The sequence below is a fragment of the Coenobita brevimanus genome, chromosome 74 (assembly GCF_032717465.1).
Source record: "Coenobita brevimanus isolate Jiangsu-jjx chromosome 74, ASM3271746v2, whole genome shotgun sequence".
NCBI classification, from domain to species: Eukaryota; Metazoa; Arthropoda; class Malacostraca; order Decapoda; family Coenobitidae; genus Coenobita; species Coenobita brevimanus.
In genome coordinates, this window is record NC_137027.1 from 35677089 (window position 1) to 35693049 (window position 15961).

At 44.1% G+C, this 15961-nt stretch overlaps 1 protein-coding gene across 1 annotated transcript in view; it reads right to left on the reverse strand.

Moving 5' to 3' along the window:
* The window catches only part of LOC145407830 (zwei Ig domain protein zig-8-like), a 134609-nt gene that overhangs the window by 96030 nt on the left and 22618 nt on the right, over nt 1-15961 (reverse strand). The window contains exons 4-8 of the mRNA XM_080278687.1: nt 14860-15028; nt 12484-12558; nt 11187-11359; nt 4741-4870; nt 3720-3770 (exon numbers count right to left, since the gene is read on the reverse strand). Coding sequence (XP_080134813.1) covers nt 3720-3770; nt 4741-4870; nt 11187-11359; nt 12484-12558; nt 14860-15028 — 598 coding nt within the window. The remainder of the gene's footprint in view (nt 1-3719; nt 3771-4740; nt 4871-11186; nt 11360-12483; nt 12559-14859; nt 15029-15961) is intronic.

Here is a 15961-nt window from a genome sequence, read left to right on the forward strand (position 1 = left end):
AGAGAGAGAGAGAGAGAGAGAGAGAGAGAAGAAATACCAAGCAATCTGTAGTTTCCTAAATCGGTGGCATTTTAATGAATTTTTATAATGTCACTTCCCTGCATGAGTGATGAACAAGGAGCCTCACAATAAGTGCAGTTTGACTCTGTGGATATAATTACTGTATTTTCGTTACAGTCCATACATTTTTTTGTTTTTTAGTAACTCTGCTCCTTCAGTCATTATCAACTTCAATTTTAGACTTTATTTTCAGCCAGTAACAATCAGGATGTAGAGGTATCAGTATAGAATTCATAGACACATCGCTTGTTACAATATGCCTTTTTTTATGTTTCGGTATGCGTCGATCAGTGACACGCAAGAACAGTGACCGGGGCTGGTTCAGAATTATAATGTTGGTTGTGGGTGGGTCAGAATTATAAGTAATAGTGGTACTAGAGTAACCCCGGTATATCTGGCCGAGTAGATCCATCAACCGCAGGCAAGCAATGACCCCTGAAGCGCTGTCCCGTGCCGTGTACCGATGTTTCGCAGCGGGGAAGAGTGGAGGATTTGTTCCTGGATGTGCGCCGCAGTGGCTTCTCTCGATCCAGTTAACAGAGGCACCATAGTAGGCTTCTCACACCCCAATATTTGTCAGTATGGTTACCACCCAGCGTTGTGTATGGTTTCGGGGGATACAGGAGACCATTAGGCATCCCACTCAGTGTAGTCACCTTAGAAGTTAGTAACACTACAGTATATCAAGTGAGTGGATGATTTTTTTTTTTTTTATGTGACCGACCCTGGGCATAGGCTTCACAGCCTGCTTTCAAGGCCCAGTAGTCCTCCTACATACCGTACACCTCTACATGTCACCACTTCGACGCTAACACCCACCGTCCTTATTAAGTACATGTTAGGGCTGTCTCATACAGGACTGGTGTATTGGTATTAGCGGGGGTATTTTTACGACATGTCGGTGGGTCTTTTGGTAGATCAGTAAAGTCTGATTCTTATGAAATTCAGATCCTTAAACTGTTCCCTGCCCCAGCGGGTAGACGGCATCACCTACTCTAAAGCTGTAAATAGTATAAATAAACCAGATTTTTCGTTTTCGGACACAACCCCCACTAAAGCGGATAACAGCGAGTATGACCCCACTAACCAAGGATATTTATATATTTTCATGGTATCCCCTAAGGGTTCAATTAGGCTTTCATATAGGCCTACGTAATACTATAGTAATAACCTAATTGTTCCCCTCAACGAGTGTGTATTTACCCGTCAACCTCAGGCCGATAAGCGTGTTTGATTCATGTTCACTGCCGACTTAGTTCAATTTTAAGACAAACGTTTAGAGTTGCTGGGGATAGATATAGCCTTCATTAACTCCTTCATTGGTAAAGTACCCCTATAAGAAAAAAAAAATTATATGGCGCAGGAAGAGGTATGATAAAAGCACACACAAGGCAACACATACACAGGGTAATCACACACACACACACACACACACACACACACACACACACACACACACACACACACACACACACACACACACACACACACAGCTGGGCTCAAGACGAAAAACAAAAGGATGCATCTCACGGGCATCCTATATTCATTCACTACCTCAGCCTGTTCCTCTTTCTCTTTCTTCCTCCTTATTTCCTTTGATAAGTGAAGCGTATTTCCCATATGATTTTATTCAGTTAACGTTATGTCATAGGCGCCTAGAGGTCTTCACTTGCTAACTCTGAAGATATATCCTTTACACTGTTCTTTGTACGGAGTAATGATTTTTTAAAGTCTGGGAAAAAATTCTCTCTCTCTCTCTCTCTCTCTCTCTCTCTCTCTCTCTCTCTCTCTCTCTCTCTCTCTCTCTCTCTCTCTCTCTCCACTCCGGTGACGTGTATTTTTATTCCTATCAACAGTCAACTCTAATCAACTTACGGGAGAATTTTCGACTGAGAGAAGGTAGGTAAAGGCTTCACTAATTTTTTCACTACTGACTCACAGATCTCCCCCTAGTTATGTTAGTCGTTTGGTAGTAACAGGAATTGAAGAAGAAGAAAAGAAGAAGAGAAGGAGGAGAAAGAGAAAGAAAAAAAAGAAACGCACAAGGAAGAAAAAGTACAAGGAAGAGGAGGAGGAGGAAGAAGAAGAGCTGAAGGAAGAGGAAGAAAAAGAAAAAAAGGAAGAAATGCAAAAAGAAGTACCAGGAGGAAGAGGAGGAGGAGGAGGAGGGGGAGAAGAAGAAGAAGAAGAGGAAGATACACCTCATCAGTCTAAAGGGGTTAACTGTTTGCCATACGGGGTCTTTCCAAGGCTGACTAAAACTGCAGAGTAACTAAAAGAAGAGGAATACAGAAATAGGTCCTCTCGCCTGTTGCTGCACCTCATTCATCGTCCCCACCTTTCTTTGACAGGCAGCACAGATGTTCCCCACGTAGCTTATTCATAGAGTTGTCACCTGGGCGTCCTGAGTTCCTGTCGACTCCCGCAAGGAAAGGACGTAACTCTGGGATATAAAAGATGAGTGTATTCTGGGAAAAGAAAGAAAGAAAGAAGAAGAACAAGAAGAAAAGGGGAAAAAAGAAAAAAGTATAAAGAGCGTGGGTCAAAATCTTACCCGATACCGAGCTGTAGTTACCGATGATCTTGTGGGTGAAAATGTGTCCCTTGTAATTTTTCCATAAGTTTATCGGTAACAGCAGCTCCAAAATGAATGAGATTTGAACGCAAGTTAATATAGAAAAATTAAACAGAACACCATAATCTCTTCGATCCCAGAATTATGCCCGTTCCTCGCAAACCCCGTATATAATTTTTCCAAGGCAATGAGAAACTTAATTTGTTACTAAAATAATGTTGTTCATATATCTGAGTGTCTGATACGCCAAAAGATAAAAACATAAAGGAAAAACTTCACACATTTAATCATCAGTTCTTTTTACATTCGGGTACATACATTATGGAATTCATCACATTTTCGAAACAAGCATAGAAATGACCCAGAACATCAAGGTGTAAAAAAAAAAATCCACATTTATGTAAATTTTACCTCTGATGGTTACCCTTCACCTCAGTTCCTTCCACGATGTAAGGTGAAGAGATGTTGAAGATAAGCTGAAGACATGGCGTGTAAACTGGCAGTGGTAATGGTGCAGGGAAAACCAGAACAGGGGAGGACACTGAAAAAACCGACTGCCGTAAAAGATAAAGACTAAAAAACGAAGGAGATAGTGGAAATAATGAAGTGCAGGAGAAAGAGAAGGGGAGGAAGTGTAGTGCTGATCTAAAAAACAACGTATCTAAGTCTAAGAAAAAAGAGAGATGTGACAAAGCGACAAAGAGAAAGGAGAGACGAAAGATTGTGAGGCTGGGAAATAGCCTATCAAGGTAGACAAAGAAAGTGACTAGGAGGAGGCAGGAGAGGGGTGGTAAGGTAGGGAGGAGGAAAAGGATGGGGAGAAGAACGAGTAAAGGGAGACGTAGGAGAAAGGCAAGGGAGGAAGGTAAGGTAGGTAGGAGGGAGATACAGACAAAGAAAGGGAGGAAGAATGAGGGAGAAGACAGAGAATGTGTAGGGAGAATGGAGAGGAAGATTAAGGAGAGAGACAAGGGGAAGGCAGGGGAGGAAGGGAGGGCATGTGAGAGGGTAGGTAAGGTGGGGAGAAGGGAGAGAAACACGAAGGGGGCGAGGAAGTATGGGGAAGGAAGCCTAAGAGATGGACTGCTGGAAGTGTCGTTATAAGCAGTTTGTTGTATGGCGGCCCCTTGTTTACCTGTGGAGTGAGAGAAAAAATGGTTGAATTATACTCCATGCTCTCTCTCTCTCTCTCTCTCTCTCTCTCTCTCTCTCTCTCTCTCTCTCTCTCTCTCTCTCTCTCTCTCTCTCTCTCTCTCCAGCGTCACCCACCCCTCTTTCCTTTACCCTTGACTTTTTTTTCTGCACTAGTCATCCCCTTTCTCCCTCCCTCGCCTCTTTCTTCCTCATCCTATCTTTTTTCTCCCTCCCTTCCACTTCTCTCCCTCCCCCACCCATTTCTCCCTCCCTCATTCTCCCCGCCTCAAAAACCATCCATCCTTCCTCCATCCATTCACTCCATCTTCCTCACTTCCTCCCTTTCCCCCCCCTCTCTTTCTTTCTTTCTCTCCCTCTATTCCCTCTTTCTCACTCTCTTACCTTTCTCTCCGTCCCTCAGCATTTTCTCTTCCCCCCATTTTTTTTCCTCTTCTTCCCAGTAATCCATCTCACCTTCCCTATACAACCTTTCTTATTTTTCCTTTATATTTTTCTCTTCTCTCTCCCGGTTCTCTCTCCATCTTTTCTCTTCTCTCCATATTTATCCTATTTCTCCCCTTTTCCACCTCTCACCCCTATGTCTCGCTCTTCCTCAGCAACCACGATTTTTTTTTTTTTTATCGTCTACCCTCTCCATTTCTCCATTTCCCTCACCAGGCATTTCTCTTTCCCTCCCTCTCTTCTTTCCCTTCCCCCTCCCACTCTTCTGTCCCTCCCTCGTCCTCCCTATCTTCACCCCCTCCCCTTCCCTCTCTTCTCTCCCTCTTGTTCTTCGTCTCTCAGCACTTCCTCAAGAACCATCCATCTTCTTTCCTTACCTTTGTCTTCCTCCACCCACCTACTCTCCTGTCCCACGTCCTCGCTTCCCTTCCCCGTCCTCTTTCTGTACCTCCCTCTTCTCTCCCTCCTTCCTCCATACCTCCTTCACCTGTCCCTCCTCCCCTGCTCACCAGTATGGACATGGACCCTGATGGAGGCAGGATGGGAGCCAGCAGCAACACAAGAGTACATCCCATCATCCTCCATACGTACGTCTTCCACCACCAGTCGGGCTGAAGTGACGCCTCGCTCTTGATCGATCTGGGAAAATGGAAAGGGGGTCAGTCTCTTTTCCTCCTTTTGTTCTTTATTATTCCTGTCTCTGGCTGTGGGTCTCGCTATTGGTAACATCGAAAGGGGGAATCAGTGTTATTTATTTACTTACACATTTGCTGTCGCTATCTTTGGCTGTCGCTCGTCGTAAAGCGGCAAGGGGTGTCTCTTCTCCCTTTTTCTGGCTGTCAGTCTTGGTAGAATGGAAAGATTGTGATCTTGCGTGTTTTTGCTTTCTCTTTCTCTGGCTGTCGCTCTTTCTTACTGCATCTGCCAATCTGTGTCTATTTATCTGTCGCACACAGACGCAAAATTTTTGTGAGTTTGTATTTTGTTCTTCCATCCCACTGTTCCGTCTTTACTCTCTCTCTCTCTCTCTCTCTCTCTCTCTCTCACACACACACACACACACACACACACACACACACACACACACACACACACACACACACACACACACACACACACACACACACACACACACACACACACACACACACACACACACACACACACATTCATCTAGGCCTTCATGTAAGCCATTTCTCTCCTAACCACAGACCAACACACCTGATAGTTATTGAGAAACAGACAAAATATTACAAAGACATAACACTTTCCTCCCAGACCGCAGAAGCTGCCTGGTCCCGTTCAAGAGCGAATATAAGACCAAGATTCAAGTCCCTACATCTTTAGCCCATATTCTAGGTGACAGGATGCTTCATTACACTCGTTACACCTCTTGTTTAGCGATTCATTTTGCCTGTTACACATTTTTGCTCTTGTACTTTATTGTGGCTAACTATGTCGATACTTGAAATGTGTTAATAAAAAAGCATATGGAGAGGATGGAGAGCGAGAGACTAACGAGGAGAGCGTATGCGAGTGAGGTGGAGGGGGGAGAGGGAGAGGGAGGCCGAGGATGAGGTAGAGGGATGCAGTGGAGAGGTATATGAGACAGGGGGGTTTGAGCTGGGAGCAGGACAATGAAGTGGCGTTGGACAGGGCGACGTGGAGGCTATTTGTTTGTGGCCACTCGTTACGGGATTGAGGCGTCTGCCAATAGATAGATAGATAGAAAAAAGTAAATGTGGAGGTGAAACATGTAAGATAAATCGGAAAGAAAATGGTGTTACAAGGACTCGTAATCAGTATACACCCTTCATAATCAACGAAGCGTGACCAACTCCTACCGTAATCCTTTTTTGTAGGCCGTCTTTTTCCTTCATATTTTCTCCTTCTTTTTTTGAGGGGGGGGGGCAATTAACTCCTCAGTAAAATACGCAAGATTCATTTTGACATTATTGTTTCTGCTCATGAAGCCAATTTACTAATATCCTCAATTTACAGTGTTGTTCGTTAAATAAATAAATAAACAAATAAATATGATGCATCTTAAAATATCTCTAACGTATATCAAGATCTTACCGTGCTCAGTCCACAGTTCTGACCATTACTTCTGCATCCCTTCCCCATCACGGCGGGCACACAGCATCCGTCTTGCTATACTCTTTCACCACACCCTTCTTCAGCACAACAGTAATTGCTTCCTAGTCTTCCTTTTACAGAACTGGTCTACTATGGACATGTCTTCGTCAGTCAATCTTTCCCACTGCTTATGACCCCCTAACACCTATTCCTTAGCGATTCATTTTTGGATAAATTATGGATGAAGTCTTTTTGTACGTTATTTATGCAGTGAATGGCGATGTTGGAGGATTTATGTAACAGAGGAGGACAGTCAGGTGTAATAAACAAACTAATTCGCTTAGAAAAAAGTGTTAGGGAGCTTCTTTAACAGACCAGAGCACCGACCCCCTAAATGCAGTATGTTTTGGCATCCCAGCAGACGGCCTTGATTTTGCCATTCTTAAAATTTCTTAGGAAGGGATCAACTTTACATGCTCTCAACTTTAAGCCCTTTTCAATCTATAATGTATTTTTTACGCAAAGAATTATCCACATATAGGCTCCTTCCTTTCATTTCCTTATAATAATCAGTTTCCTTAACATTGCCACACTGTGTAAAGGTCACTATTAATAAGGTATATTTATTAACATTCTTATAGGTTAGTACAAGCGTAGTGTTCTAGTCCTGATAAAGCCAAGTTGTTTTATTCAGTTCATTATAAGGATGGGAGTCTGAGATTAGTAATATTGCCACCTTTAATCGTCAAATGGGAAATTCTAGTAATATGGCAATTCTAATAATATGCTTCAGCTAACCCTACATTATTTACGCAGCTGAGAATAAGCATAGGGGACTGCACTATACTCTTTCTACCTTAACTTGGCTCAGATTTTTGTCCTTTTGCAGCTTATTTTACGTTGCTCAAGGGCAGAATAAGGCAAAACAGTACATCTGCATCCCTGTCATGACACTTCTTCACGATTAGCATTATAATCCACTGCCTAATCTATTGTTGCAACTCGGTATTGAAGGAGAAGAGATGGTAGTTTTAGGCCAAGTTAGAGTAAAAAGGGTATAGTTAACGCCTAGATTTATCAGCTGAGAGGGGATAATAGGAACCAGAGAAATTTAACACTTTTAGTGGCCAGAATTCTACCCAAATAATGGTGTTTGTTGTTTTCGAAAATTAATTATCGGGGGAACTCAGAGATTTGGTGCTGTAAACTTTATTAGCAGGAAGTGAAGTTTTGTACGCAAAGTACTTTCCCGGCTGTGTTCACTTGTGCAGCATCATGCCATTATGGATTAACACTCTCAGGCTTCTATAACTCCCTCTTAGTGGACGTAAATGTCTCGGGTAAGCTAGAAAATAAAAAAAATGCCAGACGTTGTGGTAACCATGACAGGGTATTTGGAGTCAGTAGAAGTTTATATTCCCTGGCTCTTTGTCACTAGCTCTCAGGGTCTTGGTCGGTATTCTCCTCCCTAACACCTCTTACTGGGCGATTCGTTTTTCCTGTTACTTCTTGCCGTTCTCTCCTGTGTTACTTAAATCATGTTGATATCACCATAATTTGCATTAGTAACGTACAAAAGTGGCCAGTCGTATCCAAAAAATAAATCGATAAGGGAGAAGTGTTAAGGAGCTTTCTTAACTGCCTCCGAGAATACGAATCCTTGTGTCTAAGCTGAATTAAATCATATAGCGTCAGCTGGAATGAATCGCTAGAGAAAGCGTAACCATGAAAGAGGTAATAGTGTTAAAAGGGAGGAAATTAAAGGAAGGTAAAGGAAATAATGTATAGAAAAAGAATTAGAAGTTTTAAAAGAGCATAACGAAGTCACGTCCTAATATTGACTCAGCCCTGTGTCCTTGTCGTTTGATTACTTTGCACCAAATCGACTAGCTTTCCTCCTCTCCTCACAATTAATGCACACTCAACAAAGTCCTGCACATCTCATAATCGTAAAGCCTTGAAGCATGTGAGGTTCGAGCACTACTACTACTACTACTACTCCTACTACTACTACTACTACTACCAGTCATTAGATATTTCCGCATCTTGAACCATGGCCTTGACTCGTGTCGCTGACGTTTTGACTGGTGTGTTCCAAAATACTCAGTATAATAATTTTTCCGTACATCCACACACACTGAATGTCATATTTTTTTATCGAAATCTGATGGGATATCCGTGAGGTATTTTATTAATATATATACATATCATAAATAGAGTAATAAATAAATAAATAAAATCCCACTCGATCACTGTCGCTATTCCGGATAAACACGAAGATAAGTGACAAGATTGACTCTCATGGGGGTGTCTTTTCTGGGATATTACTACAGTTAAATCCACACGAATTTATTTAACTGAGAGTGAGTCCCTGAGCTGGATAATATTAAGGGTAGTACCATCTGCCCTTCATGGTCGGGACAGTTCTAGGCCCGTATTCTTGTCGGGTAAGGATGCTCCCTAGCACCTCGTCCTTTGCGACTTATTTTTTGATATGGGTGGTTAACATTCTTTTGTTCGATGTTTATGCCGAGTATGAGCATATTAAATGGATTAACATAACGCGCCGACATGTCGTAAAAATACCCCAGCTAATACCAATACACCAGTCCTGTATGAGACAGCCCTAGCATGTATTCAATATGGACGGTGGGTGTTAGCGCCGAAGTGGTGACATGTAGAGGTGTATGGTATGTAGGAGGACTGCTGGGCCTTGATAGCAGGCTGTGAAGCCTATGCCCAGAGTCGGACACATAAAAGAAAAAAGAAAAAAAAACAGAATAGGACGATAAGGTGTAATTAGCAAAATAAATCGCTTAGAGAAAGATGTTAGGGACCTTCCTTACCCGGCGGGAATACGGGTATTTTCTTCGATTTTTCATCAGATTTTTAGCCAGCTGAGCGTGAGTCATAGGAACCTAGCAGTCAAGAAAGGGATACGAAGATAATCACGAGGAAGAGAAGGGCAAGATGAGTCTGGGGATCCAGGATGAAGGAGAAGAGTTAAGGGAGGTGGAGGGAGAGGTCCGATGCCTCGTGATTGAATCTGAACTTTATCCCCTTCATCCAACCCAATCTCACTAAACAGGCCCCGCTGTGAGCCACCTGCCATATTTACAAACGTTCTTGAACACAGGCTCTGTATAAAGTTGCTGGTGTATACAAGGTGGCCCGTGTGCTGCTCCCTCCCATCTTGTGTGCTGTGGGGATTGCTCGGTCAGGGAAGAGAAAATTTTGGCTGCTTCATGGGATTATCAGTCCTACGATGCAGGGTGGTATCATTTTCAGCAACGCCCCCTATACCGTTGCGCTGGATTCAGCCTGTGTGTGTGTGTGTGTGTGTGTGTGTGTGTGTGTGTGTGTGTGTGTGTGTGTGTGTGTGTGTGTGTGTGTGTGTGTGTGTGTGTGTGTGTGCGCGCGCGCGCTTAAGTTCCTCCTACGCCGACATATATCAATGAAACTTCCCAGGTGCGTTCGTCGGGTTACTGGGTAAGTTTTCCGCTGTATACGATTATGCAACCATGATTTCTAGGGGGGTCAGCCCCCTCACCAAATTAAAATTTCTTAGAAATAGTTAAAGGAGGGACGATATGGCTTTGATATCATAGTCCATGTTGTACAGTGGACTCTCATCCGTATTGCGATGTTTGGGGAGCGTGACCCCCCTCCCAAAATTTAAAGTGATAAGAAAAATAAGTGATCAGACTCAATCTTAGCTCCTGTGACTCAACCGGCAGACCATAGTTAGAAAATAATATCAGGTGTCCCTACCATGGAAAGATGAACCCTGCAAGTATTGCTAAGACACGAGGCTCCCACGACTCATTTAGCTGGATGTCGTTTTGGTGTTATCGGAATATGGTTAATGGAGGTGTTACGACTATGGAGACGTTAATGGTACCAGTGTTAAAACAGCTCCCATCACTCACTCAGCTGGATAATATCGTCTGACTGGAGTAGAGTACTGGAGTCGTCCTAACCATGAGTGTTAGCATCTTAACTAATGTACCTTTGGTGATTCTGCAACACCTCCTGCTCAGCGATTTACTTTACCTATCGCATCCCAACAGCCACTTGTACGTTATGATGCAAAATACTGGTATACTAACATAGTATTGATAACACACACGGGATTTTTAAGTCACCTTTTTTGTTGATATTTAATCCCGATCTCTTTGGCCGAGCAGACCCGATGAGCACAGGTAAGCAACAGTTTCCGTGGACCATCCTAAAGGTACAGCATAGCACATACGGACATACACCTTATATTTATTCGGCATCCTCATGGGGTAAACAGCTCCTCACCAGAGTCGGACTAGGGTTAATCCTACGGTGAGGTACAGGGAATTATGAGGGGGATTGGCTCCTGGGTGTACGCCACAGCAGTTCTTCCCAGGGGACAGAACCAAAATTTATAGACTCCTCGATGTGCCTTTAAGTTGTAAATATATTACTAAGGAAGAGGTGCTATGAAGCTTCTCTTGCTAGCTAGAAGAAGGGCTAGAAAATTCTTCCTGAATATCTCGCCAAATACACACCTTGAGGCAGAGTCGAGGAAAGCGTTGTATGGGAAGGTGGCCAAAGATATGGGATCGAAAAAGATAAGAGGAGGCATAAAAGCAGAACTCCTAGCACCAGGAAGTTCTCTCTCTCTCTCTCTCTCTCTCTCTCTCTCTCTCTCTCTCTCTCTCTCTCTCTCTCTCTCTCTCTCTCTCTCTCTCTCTCTCTCTCTCTCTCTCTCTCTCACACACACACACACACACACACACACACACACACACTTTGATAGTCTAAAAAAAAGTCCAAGTCTCAAAGTGCAGTCTAAGTATCGTCAGTAAAAGGTTTACAAGTTTGACTATCCCAAATTTCTCCTTACCTTGAGCTTCACGGCACCTCTAGGCCCGCGATAGTCCAGTAGTCGACTATCATGGAACCAGTAGACCACGGCCGCAGCCCCCAAGGTCGATGTCACCACGCAGTTCAGGCTCAACTTTGAACTTTCTTCGATGTTCACTTCTGAGGGACCTTCTATTTCAATACGAAGATGGCCTGATAGAGAGGGAGAGGTGGAGTGAGTGATTGGAAGTTAGAGAGAGACAGACAGACAGACAGACAGATAGAGACAGAGAGAGACGGAGAGACAGACAGACAGACAGACAGACAGAGACAGAGAGAGATCAGGTAAAAAAATTATAATGAAAGACAGATTATAGGCAATTATAATATTTTTCCCTGTTATGTTCATGCGCTCTCTCTCTCTCTCTCTCTCTCTCTCTCTCTCTCTCTCTCTTACTCATAAGATATTGAGCGTTTTTTCATTCAGGCCTCTCCTATTCTAGCTTTCTTGTTTCGAGTTTATATACTTACATACATACATACATAAATACATTCATACAAACATGCATCCCTTTTGCAGCAATAATAATACAGTAATTTTTCCACTTCAGTGTTCTACTTGGGAAGCCGTTTAAGAAGGCTGTATCTAACCCCTCTTTCAGAATGTTTCTCCTAAACCTTGAGAAAAATGCATGGTGACAGCAAGAATAAAATATAATATACTCTTGATCGCTGAAGGGGTTGATGATCAAGTATGTTTTTGTGGATCTTCCTGGGAGTGGCGTCGGTAGAGGGTGTACCTAACAATCCTGCTGAGTTTAGTTCAGTCACACCTGAGAGCGGACATAAAAGACGCTACCGTTGTGTGTCCTTTGATGTGGTCATTGGTTTGCATCCTGTCGGGGTTTCCTCAGTGACATTTACAGACTCGACTCGCAAACGCAGCCAGCAGAAAATAGATTTGAATGCAGTTTTTCTCCCATCGTTCCAAAAACCTACATATTCTAGGATTTGAAGCACTGAATTGGGGCATGTAACTTCTCCAATGACTGATTTTTTTTTTTTTATTACCCATGCGGATGAGTTATTCTTCAAGATCCAGAAAACATGACATGAACCTGTATAGTGTTGTTGCCCACCAATGCTAATGTGTACAAGCCATCAGTCACATGCGTCATCTTACACTAGGAACTAACCCCCCCTACCCATACCATCACCTCCATCCACCATCATTCTAACCCTACCATTCCCCTACTGTCCTCTCCACCCACCTACATCCTAATCCTCCCTCGGCTCACCCTCAGATTCCCTGAACCATCCCCTCGACTCAGCCTTACCGTCTCTGGTCACTGCTGTTCTGTTGGCCACGAACACTTTGCTCTTGGTCACAGTCAGCGGCACAGTTGATTCAGCTGTAGGAAGAGAGCAGATACTAAGACAGTCTATGGTTTTAGTAGACACTGTAGTAATGTATGGTTAGTATATTTTAAGACTCACACACTTACATATTAAACATTCCTTCCTACCACATTACCTTCTCTGATACTAATCTACTTTCCTGCTCCATTTTGACTCTTCTTACACATTTCAACCTTCCTACCTGCCTCATCTGACATCATTCTACCTTCTTACTTTGCCTGACACCATTCAATCTTCCTGCCTACCTACATCCGTCTTTCTTATCTTCCTGCCTACCATCTTGCCTTGCTTATTGATATTATTTCATCCCTCTTCACTTTCCTCGAGCCATTTCATCATGCCTACCTACATTTTCCAGCATTTTTCTACCCCCCTGCCAATCCCCATGCCTCTCCACTGATCTGGATTCCTACATTCCAATCTGTGATCATTCCTACCAGCCTTTAGACCAAGCATTATTCATACTGCTTGGTCGTTCCTACCCTCCATCATGCCGACTTATCTTTCTTTCAGTCATTTTCCTCAACCTTTTTACCTTCCCTACCTCCCAGGCTCCCCTCGTACCTTTCTTCCTACCCAAGTACCTACCTAACTACCTACCTTCCACCCTACCTCTCTACCGAAGTTACCTGCTTCTTACTTTCCTGTCTGTGATTCTACATTCACTAACAACAATCTCATGTTTCCCATCCCAAAATATCCTTGCCCCCCCAACGAACTACCCTGTCCTCGGACTTTCCCTTCCATTTCCACGCCTACCTACCTCCTTCCTCCTTACCTACCTTCATCGCTCCCCACCTCAGTACCAATCTTCCATTCCAACTTTCTGCCAATCTCCCTTCTGATCTTATCTCTTGCAGGCCGTCCAACCTGTCTTCCTTCATACATTTTTTTCAATCTCTGTTTTTCCCTTGCTATCTTACCTACCTACCTTCCTGCCTACTTCCCTGCCTTATTACCTCCAGTCCAATTTGGCGTCATATCTCCCTCCCTACCTTTCTCTCCATCTTACTTTCCAGCTTTCTGACATTATTTTTGCGCCTCCCTTCTCCCTTTCCTTTAGAGCATATTTCCTAAATAAAGGTCTTCGTTTTCCTACTTTTCCTCCAACATTCCTCTTCCCCCGCCTCTCTCTCTCTCTCTCTCTCTCTCTCTCTCTCTCTCTCCCTCGCTTCCTTCTTTTCTGCTTCCTGTCTTTCCAGACTTCCAAACGCAACATCAGCGTCTAAGAAACCTATGGGAGACCTCATACGGGCCTGGTGGGGGAGGCGGATAGGGATGAAGCAACAACATCACCTTTTCATATAATTTCCCTCCCAACCACCCTCCCTACCTCACCATCTCTGCACCTGCCTGGCTTATTTTACTTTTTCCTGCCTCTCCATCTCTGCTCCTGCTTGGCTTATGACTTTCCTGCTTCTCCATCTCTGCTCCTGCTTACCTTCCTACTTTTCTTCCTGCTGTCCGGCTTGATCTGTACAGTTAGTGTCACCAACTTGGACGTCATTTGATCAGTGTGTACTTGACACTTATTAAACTCCTTACCTCCCTACCAGTGAAATGGCGGAGGACAGGGCGACATGGAGGCGATTTGTTTGTGGCCACCCCTTACGGGATTAAGGCGTCTGGCAATAGATAGATAGATAGATAGACCTCCCTACCTGCAGTTGTCCTACCTCCTGCACCACCATCCTTCCTGTCGTACTTTCCTTATGATTTTTCTGTCTCCCTCTCGTCCCATCTCCCTCGCACCTGTCCTCCCTGTCTGTCATCTTTTCCAAAAATTCAGCCAGCCTCTCCTCGTGTCTTCTACCTTATCGTCCCTTCCTTGCACTTTCTTCTGTAAAATTGTTCCTTCCTCCCTCCCTTTTCTCTCCATACCTTCCTACCTTTCTCCCTGTTCTTTCTCTACCTCCCTACTTCTCCCCCTATTCCCTCCATACCTCCCTACTTCTCTCCCTGTTCTCGCCATACCTCCCTACCTTTCTCCCTGTTCTCTCCATACCTCCCTACCTCTCTCCCAATTCCCTCCATACCTCCCTACCTCTCTCCCTATTCCCTCCATACCTCCTAACCTCTCTCCACACCTCCCTACCTTTCGATATTCTCTCCATCCCTCCCTACCTCTCTCCCTATTCTCCCCATCCCTTCCCCTGTCCTCTCTCCCTGTTCTCCCCATACTTTCCTACTTCTCTCCCTATTCTCTCCATACCTCTTTACCTCTCTCCCTATTCTCTCCATACCTCCCTACTTCTCTCTCCCTACTCCTTCAACACCTCCCTGTCCCCACCTACCTGGCTGTCTGCTTTCCTGTGTGCTGCCCGCCTCACTCTGTACAGTCAGCGTCACTGGCCTGGACATCTTTGGATCTGTGTTCACCTGACACTCGTAAACACCTGAGTCTCTTGGCTGGGCTGACTTAATTAGCAGAGGCCACGATGATCCACCTGTCCCTGCCAAGACCTGTGGTAGAAAGGGGGTTAAGTGAGGAAGTTTCTCTCTCTCTCTCTCTCTCTCTCTCTCTCTCTCTCTCTCTCTCTCTCTGAAGGGGTGTGTGAAATAGAAAGGTCGTTAGGTAGATGTGAAGAGGTTGTCAGAAAGGGGAGGAAGAAAAAAGTCTGTCGCGACGAGAGAGAGAGAGGAAAAGACGAGAATTCACGTGAGGGTCAAGGGGAGGAGAGAGGAAGAAGTCTTAGAGCTAGGGTGGGTAAGGGAGGAAAGGGAGAAGGAGTAAAAAAAGGAAGAGATCGACATGCCAGGGAGTGGAATGGAGAAGTCGTCAAGTGAGGGAATGGAGAAGGAGAGTCGTCTAAGGGGAGGGGGATAGGTCGTGCAGGTGGAGGGAGAGTAGGGGAGAGGTCGTCAAGCGGGAAAGTGAGGGAAGAGCAGAGGCTGTTAAGGAGGAAAGTAGTCGTGAAGGGAGTAAAGTGTGAGAGGGGGGCAGATTAGGAGACACAGAAAAGATGGTGATGGAGGACTCTGGGTCTTCCTGCAATAATAAATCTCAGTTAAAACAGGTATATATCAAGCGTATACTGGTGACTTTATATCCCTTCTTCGTCCTGCAAAAAACGAGCCTCAGTTACATTTCATTGGTCTTAAATTTTTCGGCGAACCTAAGTCCTTTGTTTTTCCTGCAAGAACAAATATCTGTATCACTGAATCTCACCACGACTCCTTTTTCGTGTGGGTCGTGGGGCAGAGTCGGTAAATTTTCAGCAGCTTAGTCTTTCCTAGTCTCTTGTTTCTCCTTTATAATAAATCTTATCTAGTGTTGGGAATTAATGGTCTGCTTGTTGATATGAGTCACGGTTATGGCATGAGAATTTATCATAAGGTTGTTTTCCCTGATAACCCAAACATGAAACCAGGCCGGGTAGTGAAAGCTTTTAGCAC